Source organism: Balaenoptera physalus (genome assembly GCF_965194825.1).
Source record: "Balaenoptera physalus genome assembly, chromosome: X".
In the NCBI taxonomy this organism is placed as follows: Eukaryota; Metazoa; Chordata; class Mammalia; order Artiodactyla; family Balaenopteridae; genus Balaenoptera; species Balaenoptera physalus.
Window position 1 is genome coordinate 121,390,510 of NC_138903.1, and position 20,924 is coordinate 121,411,433.

Genomic DNA, 20,924 nt, shown 5'->3' on the forward strand with positions numbered 1-20,924 from the left:
TCCAAAATATTTCAGAGGGAGGAACACTCCCCAACTCATTCTACGAGGCCACCATCACCCTGATACCAAAACCAGACAAAGATGTCACAAAGAAAGAAAACTACAGGCCAATATCACTGATGAACATAGATGCAAAAATCCTCAACAAAGTACTAGCAAACAGAATCCAACAGCACATTAAAAGGATCGTACACCATGATCAAGTGGGGTTTATCCCAGGAATGCAAGGATTCTTCAATATATGCAAATCAATCAACGTGATACACCATATTAACAAACTGAAGGAGAAAAACCATATGATCATCTCAATAGATGCAGAGAAAGCTTTCGACAAAATTCAACACCCATTTATGATAAAAACCCTCCAGAAAGTAGGCATAGAGGGAACTTACCTCAACATAATAAAGGCCATATATGACAAACCCACAGCCAACATCGTCCTCAATGGTGAAAAACTGAAACCATTTCCACTAAGATCAGGAAGAAGACAAGGTTGCCCACTCTCACCACTATTATTCAACATAGTTTTGGAAGTTTTAGCCACAGCAATCAGAGAAGAAAAAGAAATAAAAGGAATCCAAACCGGAAAAGAAGAAGTGAAACTGTCACTGTTTGCAGATGACATGATACTATATGTAGAGAATCGTAAAGATGCTACCAGAAAACTACTAGAGCTAATCAATGAATTTGGTAAAGTAGCAGGATAGAAAATTAATGCACAGAAATCTCCTGCATTCCTATACACTAATGATGAAAAATCTGAAAGTGAAATTAAGAAAACACTCCCATTTACCATTGCAACAAAAAGAATAAAATATCTAGGAATAAACCTACCTAAGGAGACAAAAGCTATATGCAGAAAATTATAAGACACTGATGAAAGAAATTAAAGATGATACAAATAGATGGAGAGATATACCATGTTCTTGGATTGGAAGACTCAACATTGTGAAAATGACTCTACTACCCAAAGCAATCTACAGATTCAATGCAATCCCTATCAAACTACCAGTGGCATTTTTCACAGAACTAGAGCAAAAAATTTCACAATTTGTATGGAAACACAAAAGACCCCGAATAGCCAAAGCAATCTTGAGAACGAAAAATGGAGCTGGAGGAATCAGGCTCCCTGACTTCAGACTATACTACAAAGCTACAGTAATCAAGACAGTATGGTACTGGCACAAAAACAGAAATATAGATCAATGGAACAGGATAGAAAGCCCAGAGATAAACCCACGCACCTATGGTCACCTTATCTTTGATAAAGGAGGCAAGAATATACAATGGAGAAAAGACAGCCTCTTCAATAAGTGGTGCTGGGAAAACTGGACAGCTACATGTAAAAGAATGAAATTAGAACACTCCCTAACACCACACACAAAAATAAACTCAAAATGAATTAAAGACCTAAATGTAAGGCCAGACACTATCAAACTCTTAGAGGAAAACATAGGCAGAACACTCTATGACATAAATCACAGCAAGATCCTTTTTGACCCATCTCCTAGAGAAATGGAAATAAAAACACAAATAAACAAATGGGACCTAATGAAACTTAAAAGCTTTTGCACAGCAAAGGAAACCATAAACAAGACAAAAAGACAACCCTCAGAATGGGAGAAAATATTTGCAAATGAAGCAACTGACAAAGGATTAATCTCCAAAATTTACAAGCAGCTCATGCAGCTCAATATCAAAAAACCAAAAAACCCAATCCAAAAATGGGCAGAAGACCTAAATAGACATTTCTCCAAAGAAGATATACAGATTGCCAACAAACACATGAAAGAATGCTCAACATCATTAATCATTAGAGAAATTCAAATCAAAACTACACTGAGATATCATCTCACACCGGTCAGAATGGCCATCATCAAAAAATCTACAAACAATAAATGCTGGAGAGGGTGTGGAGAAAAGGGAACACTCTTGCACTGTTGCTGGGAATGTAAATTGATACAGCCACTATGGAGAACAGTATGGAGGTTCCTTAAAATACTAAATATAGAACTACCATACGACCCAGCAATCCCACTACTGGGCATATACACTGAGAAAACCATAATTCAAAAGAGTCACGTACCAAAATGTTCATTGCAGCCCTATTTACAATAGCCAGGACATGGAAGCAACTTAAGTGTCCATCATCAGATGAATTGATAAAGAAGATGTGGCACATATATACAATGGAATATTACTCAGCCTTAAAAAGAAACGAAATGGAGTTATTTGTAGTGAGGTGGATGGAGTTAGAGTCTGTCATACAGAGTGAAGTAAGTCAGAAAGAGAAAAACAAATATAGTATGCTAACACATATATATGGAATCTAAGGGAAAAAAAAAAAAGGTCATGAAGAACCTAGGGGCAAGACGGGAATAAAGACGCAGACCTACTAGAGAATGGACTTGAGGATACAGGGAAGGGGAAGGGTAAACTGGGACAAAGTGAGAGAGTGGCATGGACATATATACACTACCAAACGTAAAATAGATAGCTAGTGGGAAGCAACCGCATAGCACAGGGAGATCAGCCCGGTGCTTTGTGACCACCTAGAGGGGTGGTATAGGGAGGGTGGGAGGGAGGGAGATGCAAGAGGGAAGAGATATGGGAACATATGTATATGTATAGCTGATTCACTTTGTTATAAAGCAGAAACTAACACACCATTGTAAAGCAATTATACTCCAATAAAGATGTTAAAATAAAAAAAAAAGAATCCGCATGCAACAACTAAGACCCGGCGCAGCCTAAATAAATAAATAAATATTTAAACAAAAAAATTTTTTTTAATTATGAGGGAAAATATTTTGCAACTCACTCAGAATTCTTTACTGAGCCAAAATCTCAGACAAATACGAAGATAGACTAAAGATATTTTTCAGACATGCAAAGAATAATATTTAAAAAGCTTGTTACCCATAAACCTTTCTTAGGAAGTTACTAGAGAATGTATTCCCCCCAAATGAAGAAGTAAATCAATAAAGAGGAAGACAAGGAATCTAGGAGACATTGATCCAATCCAGGAGTACAAACAAAAGAAATTCTAGAAAGAGAGATGTGCAGGGAGCCTGGAGAACAACCACCTCAGGTGGGATAAGAATGGAGGGCTCTGAGAGGGCGCTGCTCCATCTCTTTCTACCTCTGTCTAACCAACTTCAGTAAGCCTTCATCAGGGCCTTTTTGATCCACCCAAAGAGGCTTTAAGAACTCTGTACCTCAAAGAAAGAATTCTCGTCTCCAATGCTTCACTCTTAGAAGGCTCCCAGGCTCCTTACACAAATAGGTCCACTCCTTCTCCAGAAACTTCCTCCCTCCACAAATCAATACTATAGAGCAAGAATTAAAAGGTCAAGTTTTGCCTCAATAGATACCGCTCCAAAAAAATGTGAGAAAGGTCATCATATTCTTTTAGAAAATTGTTCTTAAGACCTTCTGTTTTTCTTTACTCCCCAAGTCTACGCTTGCCAGCCACCTTCTGGAGACCAAAGTAGTTTCCAGGCATTTTGGTCCTGGGAAAACGTTGTGCTTAAAATGAACTAGACACAAATAGTGGAAAGGTCTTTTCCCCACTGAAAATGAATAATTTAGTGTCCAAATTTGCAAGCCAATCTTGCATAAGTTCAGGTAACATGAGGCACTTTCTCATGTTCTAATCACTATAGGGCTCAGAGTCTGAGACCCTTGGATTCCATAGGGACCCCCCACCAACATACAGCTATCCCGAGAAGGCCAACAGCAAAGAGCCAGCAAACAAGATCTGGTGCACTAGTAATCCCAGCTTTACTACTGGTCAAGTCCCAATCCAGAGCTGGGAAATTCTTGCCTGCCTTTCCTTGAGGTCCCAAATTATTTTAGGAGACCCCTGAAGAGTAGACAAAGAACTGGCAGACAACTCTGAAGCAGGTTATCTCAGTCTGCATGTATGAATACACCTTAACAAGAGCTGCAATCACTCAAGAGATGTGTCCTGCAATCACTGGCTCTAGAACTGTGGGATTCTGGGGAAAGGAGTGGGAGTGACTGGCTACGGTGGATACTCTTTTAATAGGAATATTCCAGGATGGACCCACTCATGCCTAAACCCATTTCTTGTATTTGTCTAAGGCAAAGAAATCCTTACCACAAATGTTGGTCCTGAAGACGGTCGCTGCTCATTCTCTGTTTCCTCAGCCAAAAGGAACCACAGGACATCACAGCCTGTCTCTCCGCCTGGCTCTTAACTTCAGATTAAACATGAATATTTGGAAAAATGTTTCAAAACCAACCTGCTGTCAGCAACTACAAATGTAGAATAGCCTTGACTTGGAATAGTAGAACTCAGAAAACTATTTTATAAACTATACACTGTATCACAGTAAAGGAAGTGGACCTACAATTGTTTTATCTACAAGGACAATGCTGGGGAAATGGAGCTTCTACTAGAAAGAATTAGCCTGCCAGGTTCAAAGCCAAATATTTGTATGTGTGTGTGTGTTGATTAGATTTTTTTCTTTTTCTTTTTTTAAAATTGAAGCGTAGTTGATTTACAATGTGTTAGTTTCTGGTGTACAGCAAAGTGATTCAGCTTTATTTATGTACACATGTATATACACATATATATTTTTTCATATTCTTTTGCATTATAGTTTATTACAACATATGGAGTATAGTTCCCTGTGTTATACAGTAAGTCTTTGTTGCTTACCTATAGTATATACAGTAATGTGTATCTGCTAATCCCAAACTCCTAATTTATCCCTCCCTGCCCTTCCCCTTTGTTAACCATAAGTTCGTTTTCTATGTCTGTGGATCTATTTCTGTTTTGTAAATAAGTTCATTTGTACCATTTTTTAAAGATTCCACATATAAGTGATATCATATTATATCCGTCTTTCTCTTTCTGACTTACTTCACTTAGTGTGATAATCTCTAGGTCCATCCATGTTGCTGCAGATGGCATTATTTCCTTCTTTTATATGGCTGAGTAATATTCCACTGTGTATATGTACCACATATTCTTTATACATTCATCTGTCGATTGGACATTTAGGTTGTTTCCATGTCTTGGCTATTGTAAAGTGCTGCTGTGAATACTGGGGTGCATGTATCTTTTCGAATTAGAGTTTTCATCTTTTCCAGATATATGCCCAGGAGTTGGATCACTGGATCATATGGCAACTCTATTTTTAGTTTTTAAGGAACATCCATACTGTTCTCCATAGTGGCTGCACCAATTTACATTCCTACCAACAATGCAGGAGGGTTCCCTTTCTCCACACCCTCTCCAGCATTTATGATTTGTGGACTTTTTGATGATGGCCATTCTGACTGGTGTGAGGTGATACCTCATTGTAGTTTTGGTTTGCATTTCTCTAATAATTAGCAATGTTGAGCATCTTTTCATGTGTCTATTGGCCATCTGTATGTCTTCTTTGGAGAAATGTCTATTTAGGTCTTCTGCCCATTTTTTGATTGGGTTGTTTGATTTTTTTGGTTATTGAGCTGTATGAACTGTTTGTATATTTTGGAAATTAATCCCTTGTCGGTCACGTCATTTGCAAATATTTTCTCCCAGTCCATAGGTTGTCTTTTTGTTTTGTTTATGGTGTCTTTTGCTGTGCAAAAGCTTATAAGTTTGATTAGGTCCCATTTGTTTATTTTTGCTTTTATTTCCATTGCCCTGGGAGACTGACCTAAGAAAACATTGGTACAATTGATGTCAGAGAATGTTTTGCCTATGTTCTCTTCTAGGATTTTTATGGTGTCATGTCTTATATTTAAGCCATTTTGAGTTTATTTTTGTGTAGGGTGTGAAGGTGTGTTCTACCTTAATTGATTTACATGTGGCTGTCCAGCATTCCCAACACCACTTGCTGAAGAGACTGTCTTTTCTCCATTGTATATTCTTGCCTCCTTTGTCGAAGATTAATTGACCATAGGTGTGTGAGTTTATTTCTGGGCCCTCTATTCTGTTCCATTGATCATATGTCTGTTTTTGTGCCAGTAACACACTGTTTTGATTACTGTAGCTTTGTAGTATTGTCTGAAGTCTGGGAGGGTTATGCCTCCAACTTTGTTCTTTTTCTTCAGGATTGCTTTGGCAATTCTAGGTCTTTCGTGATTCCATATAAATTTTAGGATTATGTGTTCTAGTTCTGTGAAAAATGTCATGGGTAATTTGATAGGGATTGCATTAAATCTGTAGATTGCTTTGGGTAGGATGGCCATTTTAACAATTTAATTCTTCCAATCCAGGAGCATGGGATATCTTTCCATTTCTTTAAATCATCTTCAGTTTCCTTTATCAATGTTTTATTGTTCTCAGTGTATAAGTCTTTCACCTCCTTGCTTGGGTTTATTCCTAAGTATTTTATTTTTTGATGTGATTTTAAAAGGGTTTTTTTTTTTTACTTTCCCTTTCTGATATTTCATTGTTAGTGTAAAGAAATCAAAGCAAAATATTTTTGTTCAAAATATACAGGGGGCTGGAGCAGCAGATCTTTAAGGTACTTCCCAATCTTAAGATTACATATATCCCTAAAGGCTTATTAAAATACTACTACCCTTACTTGGTTCTTTATTCTTTTCTATATTGTCTATGTATTTGAAGATGGACATATATTTAATTTATAATAAGAAATATAAAAAATATTTTTAAATAATAGACAACAAAATTAGACTCAAGTGATCCTTTTAAAACTTAAGTCAGATCATGTCACTCTGGTCATAATGCTCCAAACTTCCATCGCAATTAGAATAAAATCCAATGTCCTTACCATGGCTACAAGGTTCTACATCATCTTCTCCCTCCCTACATCTCTAATTTCAACTCTTACCACTCTCCCTCCATTTTGGTCACACCAATCTCCTGGCAGTACCTCCAATATGCCATGTAAGCTGCTATCTCAGCCTCTGTGCATTTGCTGTTCCCAGTGCCAGGATAACCCTCATAAGTTCATCCATATATCTCTCTCTTGCTTATTTCAATTCTCTGCTCAAATGTCACCATGTCAGAGAGAACCTCTTTCACTACCATATCTAAAGTAGCATGCTCTGAACACTTGCATTGATTACATGCTCATTAAAACTTCCTTTGTAATGTAAAAAAATGCCTGACGTAATGGTAATTGGACACAGAGAAAAAAATACTTGCAAAATATGTGACAAAATGTACGTTTTCCTAATATACAAAGAGTTCTTACAAGTAAGGGAAAAAAAGATGAGCAACTGAATAGGAAAATGGGCAAAGGAAATGTAATTGCCAAAAGAAGAAATACAAACACCTACGTGTTTAAAATACTTAAACTCACACAAAAGCAAAGAAAAGCAAATACTACCAAAAATAAAGCACTATTTTTCCTCTAAACCAATGGTTGACAAACTTCTTCTGTAAAGATCTAGAAGTTTGCATGTTGTGGGCCACATATAGCATACAGTTTCTGTCACATAGTCTTCAACGTCTTTTTTTTTCGGCCGCGCGCCGTGGGGCGTGCAGGATCTTAGTTCCCAGACCAGGGATCCAACCTGTGCCCCCTGCAGTGGGAGCAAGGAGTCCTAAGCACTGAACCACCAGGGAATTCCCCACATCAGGATTTTAAGTGTGCACATCCTTTGCCCCAGGAATTCCCCATCTTTGATTTTATACCAGAAGTTAATGCGGTAAGTGTGCAAATATTTTGGTTGAGAGTGCATTGACACGTCATTCACAGTAGCAGGCAGGAGGAGGAAAAGGAGAAAGCTAAATAGCCATCAAGCAGGCAATGGTAAGATAATCCATGTACATGAAATCAATAAAATACCACACAGTGATTTCAAAGGATGCTGTACATCTGAATCAATTAATGTGAAAAGGTCTTCATGGCTTTTTTTGGTTAAAAAAAAAAAAAAATATATATATATATATATGTACACACACATAAAGTAGTGTGTATATCATGGTTCAATTTATACAAAATTATACATACATATATATGTGTGTGTATGTGTATATCTATGTTACATGTGTATGTTTGCATAGAGAGATAGTCTGAAGAACATGGTTAACAGGAGTGTGGCGGGATATTACATGACATACTATTAGGTATTGCTTAATTTTGACAAGGTATCATCATTATAATCAGAAAAAATAAAACTCTTATTAAATTAGGAAAACATCAGGTCAACCCAAATGGATTTTTGCCTGAAATGCGATAATCTTCTAAAATTATCTTTCCAAAATTATTCTTACAATACAATCATGGTAGATATTTTTCTCCATTTGAACAAATAGTTTTATGGGTTTTATTGGCTTCTTGGTTTGTTTCTTGTGCTGAAAGTACAAAGTTACTCATTAATTTGTCATCTTATAAATATTCTTTTAGGATATCTAGGATCATGCATTTAAATTTTTGTCACCTCTTTTTCTCAAACTCACAGTGAACATTCACTGGCATTGTAGTATCATCGTATTCTCAAACCAGGGCACAGAGAATGGAACTAGAAGAACAGCACCACACCGCCTGCTGCCGTGTGGAAGCTGGGGAAGGGTAGAGAGAAGATGGACGGGGAGAGGCACTCAAAGTGCATCACTCACGTCACTCTGTAATTTGCAGGCAAGCTGTCCTCAGTTACTGTATCATGTAAGCTTGCTGTGTTTGAAAATAAACGTGTAAATGAACAGAAATATCACAGCCCTGGTGTTCTGCATAGCACTTCAGTTGCACCATGTTTTGCACGAATGAGCAGCTTTTATGGATCAACAATGTGTATTTCAGCATTCAAATAGAAAGGCTTCACTGACAGAGTTAAAGTAGGACTTCAGATTAAAGCTCTTACCTCAGAAATGGGACACTTTTATTCTTGGAGAATAACTGTTTAATTTATTTGTTATTTTTTGTGTTTGCTTTTTTGTTTATTATGAGAGTATACACGCTCATTGTGTAAGATTTGCAAACTATGGAAAAGCATAAAAAAACAGAAAAGCAAAACCCAGCCTTAATTACATCATCCGGTGGCCACCATGGTTAATTTTATGACATTCCCCCCAGTCATTTTGAGATCATACTGTTTTTATTTATTTATTTATTTATTAGCATCTTAATTGGAGTATAACTGCTTTACAATGGTGTGTCAGTTTCTGCTGTATAACAAAGTGAATCAGCTATACATATACATATATCCCCATATCTCCTCACTCTTGCTCTCCCTCCCACCCTCCCTCTCCCACCCCTCTAGGTGGTCACAAAGCACCGAGCTGATCTCCCTGTGCTATGCGGCTGCTTCCCACTAGCTATCTATTTTACATTTGGTGGTGTATATATGTCCATGCCACTCTCTCACTTCGTCCCAGCTTACCCTTCCCCCTCCCCGTGTCCTCAAGTCCATTCTCTACGTCTGCGTCTTTATTCCTGCCCTGCCCCTAGGTTCTTCAGAACCATGATCATACTGTTTATAATTTTGAATATTTTTTTTACTAAGCATTAAAGCATACTCGTTTCCCACTGGCAACAGTTTTTTTAATAAGTGTGAAAAAATATGTCTTGGCTTCCAATATCAAACTAGTCATGAAATAAGGTTAACAGGTTACATTTGCACGACGTGTTCTTTCATACCTCTATCATGAAAAATTCCAAATATACAAAATTGCATTTTAAATACCACAAGGATAATCAAAGTGAAAAAAAAAAAACACCACTGAAATCTAAACATTGGATTAGACACTGTTTTCAATCAAATGGTCAGAAGATTTCTTATAATCAAAAGGTGGGTCATTGTTACTCACAGCCTTTGATGACACCTCAGTGATTGACAAAAAAGTTAAAATTGCTATTTAAATTTTATATACAGGCCAACTTTAAGGCATGAAAAGAAATCAAGATAAAAATCTGTCATCCCTTTCTGGTTCCAAAATTATTCAATAGAACAGATAATTTAAATGTCAGAAAAAGGCTTTTCAAAGGCTTCCAGAAATATTGACAAATTACATAAACAATTTTTGCCTAATATTTTTGTCATTTAAGAGGTATTCTTACTTTATTAAAAAACACTTTCTGAAGGCTTCACATCAATTTTACCTGTTAAACAATAGTACTATTCAATTAAAATTCAAAGCAAATTTATATTTAGATTTCAATAGTACATGTTCATCCTTAAAAGATATTATTTGTTTTAAATAGCACAACCATGTCCTGTGATGGCTCACATGAGTTTAATTATTGGAGAAGTCTGAGAGGAATTTCTCCCATGAATACACATCCTGCTGAACTGTACTAAAAACATGAGATCTGACTCTGACATTTTTTAAAAAAATAAATTTATTTATTTTACTTATTTTTTATTTTTGGTTGCGTTGGGTCTTCGTTGCTGCACGTGGACATTCTCTAGTTGCGGCGAGCGGGGGCTACTCTTCGTTGAGGTGCGCGGGCTTCTCATTGTGGTGGCTTCTCTTGCTGTGGAGCACGGGCTCTAGGCACGTGGGCTTCAGTACTTGTGGCACATGGGATCAGTAGTTGTGGCGCACAGGCTTAGTTGCTCCGCAGCATGTGGGATCTTCCAGGACCAGGGCTCGAACCCGTGTCCCCTGCATTGGCAGGCGGATTCTTAACCACTGCACCACCAGGGAAGCCCTCTAGTTGGTTACATGTTATAATTTAAAAAGAAATCGGTGGGGGAAGTTAGGAGGTAGAGAGTAGATGTGGACCTATACGCGTAGCAAAACTAATAGGTGATGGTGAGAGCTTCAAGGGAGGTGCCAGGACTATAGAAAGAAATCCGATATCCTCTTAAAGCCATGCAATGCGGAGGCGCGCAGCAAACGTGGGAACCACGGCACTTCTTGCCCGGCACTGTGCTGGAACTCCAGAAATGACCCAGTGTCATCAGGAGAAGGTGATGTGGTATCCAGTGCCTTCTGCATATGGAGGCAGAGAAGAGTGCAGCACATTGTAAAAAGATTTCCACTAAGGAAAAATTTTGATGCTTAAATGAGTGACTTGCTGTTATCTGGAAAATCTAATTATGTAGAAACTGACAGTGCAGGATGAAAGAGATAATGCTTAAAAACAATGTGAAAGGCAGCTGTTAAGGAAATGTAGCAAATGCAGGGGGAGGCGTTCAACAAATATATTTGAAAAGTAAATTCAATTTCTAACCCTGTCTAGCCCCCCTCCTGCCAGGATGCCTAAATAAATGAATGAGTGAGCAAATGAATGAATGAATGCAAATTGTCCTTCCACGGGTCCCCCTCCTCAGGGCTGTTCTACGGTTCTTGGAGCTAATGCTGTGTCAAGGTGTTGGAGATGGACAAGGGCACCTGTCTGGTCCTCAGTCATCATCCACACTTATACCCGGGAGGTCCATCATCCCAATCTACATAGTGTCTCCTACAGCCAGAAGCTCTCCTGGCTCTTGCCATGTGGAGGCTTGGACGTCTCTGCCAAGGCTGGCTGGCTAGGATCCTGTCTGCCTAGAGGCACCCGGCCGTTGTCCTCTCTGTTCCTGCCGTTACCCTGTAGGGGCTGCTCTGTAGAAGAACACAGGTTCTGCCTGCTCTTTGCACTCAAAGGCCCCGTCCTCATTTCTCCTCCCCGAGACACTCTCTGCCCGTGACTCCCCTTTGCCCTCTTCTCTGCAAACCTTCTACATTCTTCTTAATGATCTGCCTTTGCAACACAGCCAAAAGCTGTGCAGGCAGTTTTATGTTCTTCTGGTACTATATACTTCTTAAGGTAATGAGCTGGCTATCTGTTTGAATATGGAGAAGGTAAAGGGGAAAAAGCAAAGAACACTCCTCACCCATCTTGTCATCTCTCTCTCCCTTGGGAGTTCAAGCCAGTTGAGAAATAGGCTCAGGCATCAATCAGACAGATAAAATGCACTTGCTCATTTACGACGTGTTTGTTAAATACCATCTATGGTCCCAGAATTGCTCTAGGCATTAAGAACACAGAAGTGCCTGAAGCAGACAAAATAGCCATCTACTATTTGCAAAGCTGCATTTTAAAACTTGGCTTAGCTTGCGGCGGAAATGACATTCCTGAACTGAATTTATCCATTGTAGTCAAAGATTTCAGTGGCTGGAAAACTGAAACCACTCCTCCACCCTTCCAGTATGGTTCCCTGTCCCCAGTGAGCTTACTGCACAGAAGATCCAGGGATGGAGAAAAGAACACCAGCAGACTCGAAGCTGGCAGCTGTAAAAGAGAAGGGGCCAGAGCAGGCTGAAACACACACACGTGTGTGCACACGCACACATGGAATAAACCCTTCTCCAGGCTCACCCATTAGTACTTGAGTGGGTGGAGAGAGGGGCAGAAAGCTCGTTCCACATGCTTCAGGGAGGGTGAGAGTTCCAATTTTATGGGTGGAGGCAGGAACATGAAGAGGGAAAATTATTTCCTTTGCAATTAATATTGCAGATTTTATCCAGACCCTTGTGAATTTTTAATTTTGAATACGATGTAGGTGAATTTATCTAGATATGCTTACTCCTTCATTTTGTTCTAGTGTTTACGCTTAAGTGTCTATTATTACTAATTGAGAAGACTGTATTATACAAGGGCCTTCTACTTCCATTAAGCTATGCATCCATAAAAGTTATCATCTGTATGTATCACACTAAGTATATTACAGAAGTCAGTTCAGATTACATGCGTTGCTCGCACTTCCCAGCTCTGCTCTATTCTGTGATGCTGGCGAGTGACTCCCTTCAAGCTGTTTCCCAAGATGGCTGGCTTCCACCTGGGTCCAGCCAGAGGCTTGGGGGCAGGCGGGAGAAGCCAGGGTGTTTGTACCTCAGGTTGCATCTTTAACAGTGGCTGAGTCTGCTGTTGTTCCAGCCTCTCCAGGTAGGTCCACCATGATTCCTGTTTCTGCCATAGCATCCAGGATCGCCACCTTCTCTTTGTCCCCTCAGCCTGAGTGGTTCTGACCACCTCCTCTTTCTAATCTCTGGGCTGCTTTACAGAGAGCCCCAGTTGGCTTTGCCCCTCTGCCATCACATGTGTAATCAATTCCCTGTTTTAAGTTCCCTCCATTTTAAATACATGGAATGGTCTCTGTTTTCTACTTTGGAGTTTGAGGCTTTTGGCTTGAAAACTGTCTTCATTTACATCTTTCTCAGATCATGAAAATGAACTCCATCAACTGAGTGGGGAGGAAAGAGTGTTCCATGGAAAACTGGTGTCCGACGATTTGTTATTAGGTGGTCTATGCAAAAAGGTTTCCTTGGTCCAGTGTTTGGAACATTGTGGGTTAAAAGAAGTCAAATGGGTTTAATATTAGATCTCTTATAGAGTTTAATGTTCTAGTATGCATTGTAACTTAGGGCGATCACACACAGAACTTCCCAAAGTTAGTTAACCAGGGAACCCCCTTTTTCAAGGACTTTCTAATAACATTTCCCAGGACTCTTAATGCTTCATACAACCCAGTTTGGGAAATACTAAACAATCATCTCAGCCAGACTTTTGCTAGGAGTGGGGTAGAATAATTTGAGATGGAGATTGCCGGCAACATTCCCACATTCTTACTTTAAGCGATGTACATATTTTAGATACCAGGTGGCTAGCCTGATACCTCATCATTAAATTGAAGGAGCTTATTTGTATTCTCACTCAGATGGGGGCAAGCTGGGTTAGGAGGATAAAACTTGCCTCGGGAACCACCTGAAAAACGTGAGGGAAACCTAGTTCAACAACAAATTAGATGGAAGGGAAAACCTGGGCCTAGGGCATTCTGAGGGCACCTGCCTCAACCTTAAGGGCATTGGCATGAGTCTCATTCATGGTTTGATCTGGGGTAGACGGACGCATCCAGATGAACCGACAGGAAAAATGACTGCAGAAAGATTTCCTTTTAAATTATTGTAGACTCCAGCAGGACATGCTTTAGGAATCCTAGACAAACCGCAGTGCAGTGTAGCGGGAAACACGTGGATCAGACCTAGGTTCAGTCCTGCGGGACCAGGGACAAGATAATTAACTTATCTGAGCCCCCATTTCTTCTCTTTTTTTGTTCGTTTAGTTCTTTTGGCTGCGCGGCATGTGGGATCTTAGTTCTCTGACTAGGGATCGAACCCGTGCCCCCTGCAGTGGAAGCGCAGAGTCTTAACCACTGGACGGCCAGGGAAGTCCTGAGCCCCAGTTTCTTTATCTTTAAGAATCTGGAATTTAATGATCTCTACATAGAGCTGTTGTGAAGATTAAATGAGGTAGGCAAAAGCATTCTGTAAAGTGCTATGCAGATATTTGTTAATAAATTATATTTTAGTCTTCTATAGTCAGCTCAGTTTAATGCCCTCTCCCATTAATATTTGTATACTTCATTATGTTTTAGCTTTATTTTTCAAATTATAATTTTGAAATAATTTCAGACTTAAGTTGCAAAAATAGTACAAAGAATTCCCATATACTCTCCACTCAGATACCCCCAAATATAATCACAGCACAATTTCAAAAATCAGGAAATTAACATTGATATAACCTATATACCACAGTCAAACTTCATCAATTACCCCGCTAATGTCCAATTTCTGGTCCAGGATCCAACTAAGGACCATACGCTGCACTTGTTATGTCATCTTCATTTCCTTGATCTGGGACTTTCTAGGTGTTTGTCTTTAATCATGTTAATAATTTTGAAGATTACAAGCCAGTTAAAGTGTAGAATATCCCTCAGTTTGGATCTGTCTGATGCTGTCTCATAGCTGACATTAACATTTTGCATTAATGTTGTGATTATTTATTCAGGCCATCAAAGGTGATATAATGATGGAAATGCAGTGTCCTGGTTAAGTGCCTGGACTCCCAGGTCAGAAGACCTGGGTTTAAATTCTGGTTCTACCAGACTGTGTGACCTTGGCTGGTGACTCAGTTTCCTTATCTGTCAGATGGAGAAATGTTAATACCTATTTCATAGGGTTGTCGGGATTATTAAAGGAGTGAATATATGTCAAGTTACTGGAACAGTGCCTGGCACATAGTAAATGCTATCTAAGTGTTAGCTTACATGAGGAGCTGGGCTTTTAGTGGCTTTACTGGTAGGAAATATGTCCTAACAAATTGATGAAGAGATCAAAGAAGCAGCAGGCATTTTAGCTATGAACATGCATTGCCCCTCTCCACCCAAAGAGCCAGGGCCAAAGACCTTTGGCTAGCAGGCATTCTGCTCCACCAAGAGGTGCACTGTTCTTTCAGCCAGAGGCCTGCTCATAGCACTTGCTCCTAAGCCCATGAGATGAGGACTTGCTTGGTCCACAATAGGTCCACGTACTAGGAACTGAGGCCACATTTCCTTACCCGTCAGTTGCTGGGAAATACGTGTCAAATTAATTAAAAAATGTTGTGAAATAATTAAGCCCCCCATTTTCCTGACAACTATTCCCAGAACTCAGGCTTTCAAGCTTCATTAGTATGCATCCAGCACTTCAGCTGCGGACACATTCACTGAATAACCATAGTGATAACCTCAGCCCCTAACCTTTGCATGTGCTTCTTGTTGAAGGGGCCAAACCACTCAGCCCCTCACAATACTTACTTTATTGGCCAATCCTGGGCAGACTCCACAGTGAGGCAGCGTCTTAATAGGCTGGATGGGGGAAGGGAAGGAAACCTGAACAGACTAATTCCAAGAAGGTAGAAAGAATCTAAGACATATCTATGAAAATTTGGTAAATGACAACTGTTTATTAAAAATGTCAAAGCAACAACAAAACCCCTTAATAGAAAAATAGCAATGCATTCAGCTGACTAGCAAATGACATTTTACAAAGCAATTATGAGCTTTTACCTCACTTGATCACCCTTCACCCCCAAGACACCATTTTATAGGCGAGAAGAAAGAGGGCTGAGAGGGAAATGGCTCTAAGTGGCAAAGCTGAAACTTAACTCAGGTCTTACCTCCAAATATAGCACATTTCCCACTTTACAACAAAAAAAAGAGGAAATGCTCTAAATGTAGGCCAAAGACTAACAGGATTAAAAGACTACAAAAATATAGAGACTGAAGTGTAAAAACGTAATGAAACCAGCTACAGTGGAGACTTTAGTTTCTTAGAAGTCAAGGAGGGCAGGGTTTTTCAAGGAAAAGGACTTTCACAAGGCCTTAGATGCAGGCTGAGCAACGACACAGGGAAGGAAGGGGGATGGGGAGAGGGGGAGAGAGGTGTAGGGGAAGGGGGGCGAGGGACAGAAAGGTGTACACACACACCTTTGGTGTAAACACACACACCTTTGGTGTAAACACACACTATTAAGAATCAAATGATTTCAATGGGATGCAGACACAGACCATGTATTGTACAACCTCCAACGAGTGAGCACTGCCAAGCACACAGCAGACTTTCAATATGTATTTGCTGATTTGGTTGGACTTTTACGTATGCAGCAACCAGATACAGCCTTATTCAAAACTCCCACAAATATCGGAAACTCCCCAAATTAGGTATTGCCCTCAAGTGCTAGTTGAACGTATGCAGAAGTGGTCAGTCTTTTGTGAGTTGTACAGGCAAAGAGGAAATTAGAAACTTATTTCCCATCACCAAATTGCTTCCATATTACTTTTACGTCAGACAGACCTTCCCAAAAAAGAGGCTAAAAATATCAACCATACCATACCAAAGTTTATTGATTACATCAAACAAAATTTCTGTAATGAAAAAGGCAAGTTGCATTCATAAAAGATGGCATTCACATTCATTATAGAAAGCAAAAACGATGTAAAAAATTGCTGAAGTGAAAAATGTAATATTGCAGTCCCATTTTGCAAGCTGAAAAATGATTTCGTCAACACTTGCATAAAATCTGCATTTATATACTGCATGTTATTAAAAAATTCCATCACTAAATTATTATGGATTTTGCAAATTTAGGCTTGTATTTTATACTGTTGCTGGTGTAAATGTGGTAGATATGGAATTTATGTTTTCAGTTTCGCAGGTCACATCCTCAAAGAGTGGAGAACAGCTGTGAAAACTACAAGGACATTTTGTAGTTCAAAATTATTCAAATGATGGGTATATGATCCTATTATTACATTTTACCCCTTTCTCTGACACAAAATAAGGTGGTTAGATTGTAGTGATAGGAATACTGGATGGCTTACTTCAAGTTATTCCATCTGCTAACCCCACGCTAACCAATTTTTTTGCTCACTAATAAAATATCTTTCAAAAAATAAAGTCAGGTCCCTCTCAAGGATCTAGGCCATGATATTACACGTCACTGCCATCGTGAATTTGAGCTGCAGTGTAATGTGTAGCTTATTAGACACAACTCTAAATCCCCCTTGTCTTTCTTCCAGGATGCAAGGAATTTTACATGCCACCAGTTACATTTCCACTACTCTAGATATTCTGATTATGTCACATCTCTAATGGTCTGCATTAAACAAGCCTCTCTAATTAAGGTGGGCTCTCTGTATTCACAGTCCTTATAATTCTTATGTAGAACAACAATAACAATACAGCAACAACTATAAAAACAAGAACAACAACAAAACATCGAAAACTCTCCTGGGTCTGATTTTTTAGCTCTTTGGAATAGGTAAAGAATATATGGACTTGGTTTTCAGCAGACTGCCCCAAATACTAGGCTACTAGAACACAGCACACCTAGGAAGGTGTGATGGCACCTAACAAAATACTCAAAAATAATACTGATAGATGAGAACAAATGAAATAATGAAAAAGGGTCAGTAATGATGGAATGGTTTCTGACAACTGAAATTATGTCCTTTCTAAAATTTAAGAAAAATTACACCTAAACATTAACACAAAATATAAATGGAAGAATCAAATGTGCCATATGGACTTTATAAATACACTGGTATAGACTGATTCTAATACTTCTCCAAATCAAGGTACAATATAAACACTAATAATAGTTCAGGCATGCCAGAAAGACAACCAAGAATGGAAACTGGTAAGAAAATACCTTTTAAAAGACCATTTCAATCTAGTAGTCAAATGTAGTCACTTATATCCAAAAAAAGCGTGTGTTTAATTTTAACATTTAATAAAGACACACCACATTTATATGTTTTAGGTGAACTCCTTAGGAGGTTAAAACCTCCCTCTAGTCCAGTAAGTCAAGGACTTTACCAAGGTGAATCTCGTGGTTTAGAGTTAGACCATTACTCTAGCCAAGTTTGCTAAGAGAGACAACATTCATGTTCAGAGTCGTGCTATGGACCCTTCCTCCTCCCAAATCAGCAAGTTAAAAAAAAAAAAAGTGCTGCATATATGCACAGATGCAACCTCTTTCAAATAAAAACCGTTAACAGTTTGAAATTAAGCTATTCTTCCTTCCTCTCCACAAAAAAATTATAAAAGACTGATGTTCAGAATGGCCTTTATTTTTATGTAACTGTGGTTTTGCCCATCTTGCCTCAGATCCCAGTACAACTAATATTGGGAAAATCTATTATATCTTAACTATTTTGAGGAGCTACTGATTGGAAATGCTTTCTTTTCAAATCTAGTAGCCTTACACTCATTAAGTGTAATCCAGAAGAACAAAAATAAATAATTTCTTTTGATTTTTGCAAAAATACCCAGGGTTAACGTTCTTTCCACCTTTCAAGTTATTTTTTGGCAAGGATATTCTATCAAGACAAAATTAGCATGTGGGTGAACAGAAAGGATTAACTACTATCTGATGCACTGATTTAGTACTCTTATATTTTCAAGTATTCCTTTCATATGTTGAAAAAAATAATTTAACATTATCATTCAGCAGGAACAAGAAATGTGATCCAAATTGCCTATTTCTTCTGCCAGGCAAAAAAAGTAATATTAGCAAAATCTATTCATTCCCATTGCATGACTTCTACTTTATACGATCGTATTTAAATCCATTCAGAGTTCATGGGTTAAAAGAGCACCCACTTGGTAGTTATTTTATTCTATCTAAAGCCAGAAATTCTAAATATTCTTGCTTTCAACCTTCATATAATTCATAACTTAGAGCTTTGGCCATAACGGCTACTTACAATAACTGTAAATGCTTAAGAGAGTCATTTGGTATCTTAGTGGACATTTATTCTGAACCTTAGACATAAGATAGTGGTTTAGTTTGTTGCATATCAAGTATCCTGAGATGATAACTTTTTGTAGTTGCTTCTTCATGCTTTCTTTTAGCTGTAACCACTGTCAATATGCTTGTAGGACAATAACATAGGCAGTTCAAGATTCGGATTCTGAAAGATTTAAAATACACAGAGTTAAAAGTTTTATCTTAATAATAATGTAAAACCATCTGTTCAGCATTTTCAAAAATAAATCAAGTAGTAAATTTTGTTATGAGAATAAAACAGTTGTTTTAACAAAGCTGCCAAGTTTTATTCACATGCAGGGAAAAAAAAAGTGACACAATAACCAATTTTGAATCCTTTATTCATTTGTCAGCTGAATAGATTCAGACTTGCTCTTTGCTTTTGGACTGCTCCAGGGTTCTTTTAAGAACTGGTACCACTAGGACAGCAGAGGCTTAGCTCACTAAGATCCCTTCTAGTCTGTGAGGGACAGAAGGGACATGAAAACAGGGACATTTTATTTAACTTTCTATCTCTAGCACCCAGCCCAGTGTCTGGTGCACAGCAGATGCTCAGGACATGCTGAATGAATGCATCAACTGTTTTTTGGTTGTGTTAATTATGACAAAGTCTGAAGATACATTGTTCTGAAAGACTGTTATGAAAGTACTTTTCCTTTACTTAAAGAAACATGTTTCCTCTCTATAATATTGAAGTTAATTTTCTTTTTGGTAGATCATGTATCTATGAGTCAACTGACTCCTGTTTTTCTTATTCATCATCCTTTTAGAAAAGAAACCACAGAAATCTCCCTAAGAAATCTGTAGATTCTTCTTTGTCCTCTAAACACTATCACATGCTATGATCAGGATGGGGCATGATAGGGCAACTGATCAGTGAGTATAAATCAGGTATGTGGAGAAGTGGAAGTCCTGTGTCAAGGGAGTGAACCTAACCTTTGATTCTCCACTCAAAAATCCAACTTTTTAAAACCTGAGTAGTGGAGGGCCTTAAGGGGTGTACTATTTTCTCCCCCTTTAGGTGCACCTTCCTTGCCATACTTGGACTAGAAGTTCTTTAGAATACCTTCCATTCCTTTTGATGTTCCATTATCTCATATTAGTTCTTCAGGTAGCAGGGTCAGGGTGACCCTAACCAAAATAAGGTTGCCATTCATATCGAGAACTTATAAAAGGAGTCAGGCAGTTCCCTTATCAACCAAGGGACAAACTCGGTGGCTAAACTAATTGCCAAATATTTTCCTTGGAGAAGAAATAATGTCACATGAAAATATATTCCTAGAAGAAATAACTACATTAAAAATAAAACAATCATTTTTTGAAAAAAACTTCCTCAGTTGTGTTAGGCATTGTAGGAGTTAAGGCCCTGGAGAGACCAAAAGCAGTAGCAGTGTCTGCTACCCAGCCTAGTCTCCCAAACCACAGACCAAGCTAAGGCAAGCAATCCAGGGGGATACAAAATTCACTGGAAACAGTATAGCTAAAATGCATCACTCAGCTTAGGACAAGGCTATCTGGAACAAAATAGTCAAAGACCTTGAAGACTACTGGGAAGCAGATTCATTACTGAGGGACAACATAAGCAGGTGAGTCACTCCAAATGGGTAAAAGGATGTATGTAGACTGAGACAAAATGAATTGGCTTCCAAAATAACACTGCAGATGCAGACTGTGATGAACAGTAGGAGCTAGAAGAACCAATGGATTCAATCCATTAGCTCAATTTTTATTCTTTGCTGGAGGGTAGGGGAGTTGATAGCTGATGAAAAAATGGGCCTATGAGGTGGACTCACAATTGTTAGCATCACAGTGAACTGACCTGCAATTGTCATTCATGCTGATCATTAATTTTTATGTGGGCATGAAAGACAGCCCTGACCTAAGCCATATAGAGTTGTTTCCAAGCTGACAAGC

The 20,924-nt window shown here is 38.6% G+C and overlaps 1 protein-coding gene across 9 annotated transcripts in view; it reads right to left on the reverse strand.

The window, feature by feature from the left end:
• Positions 1-16,557: 16,557 nt before the first annotated feature.
• The window catches only part of ATP11C (ATPase phospholipid transporting 11C (ATP11C blood group)), a 172,983-nt gene continuing 168,616 nt past the window's right edge, over positions 16,558-20,924 (reverse strand). For all 9 annotated transcript variants that reach the window (XM_082445244.1, XM_082445251.1, XM_082445249.1 and 6 more), the window contains one exon: positions 16,558-19,155. Coding sequence is in view for 2 of the 9 variants with exons in the window: in XM_082445247.1 (XP_082301373.1) it covers positions 19,093-19,155 (63 nt within the window). In the remaining 7 variants the exon portion in view is untranslated. The remainder of the gene's footprint in view (positions 19,156-20,924) is intronic.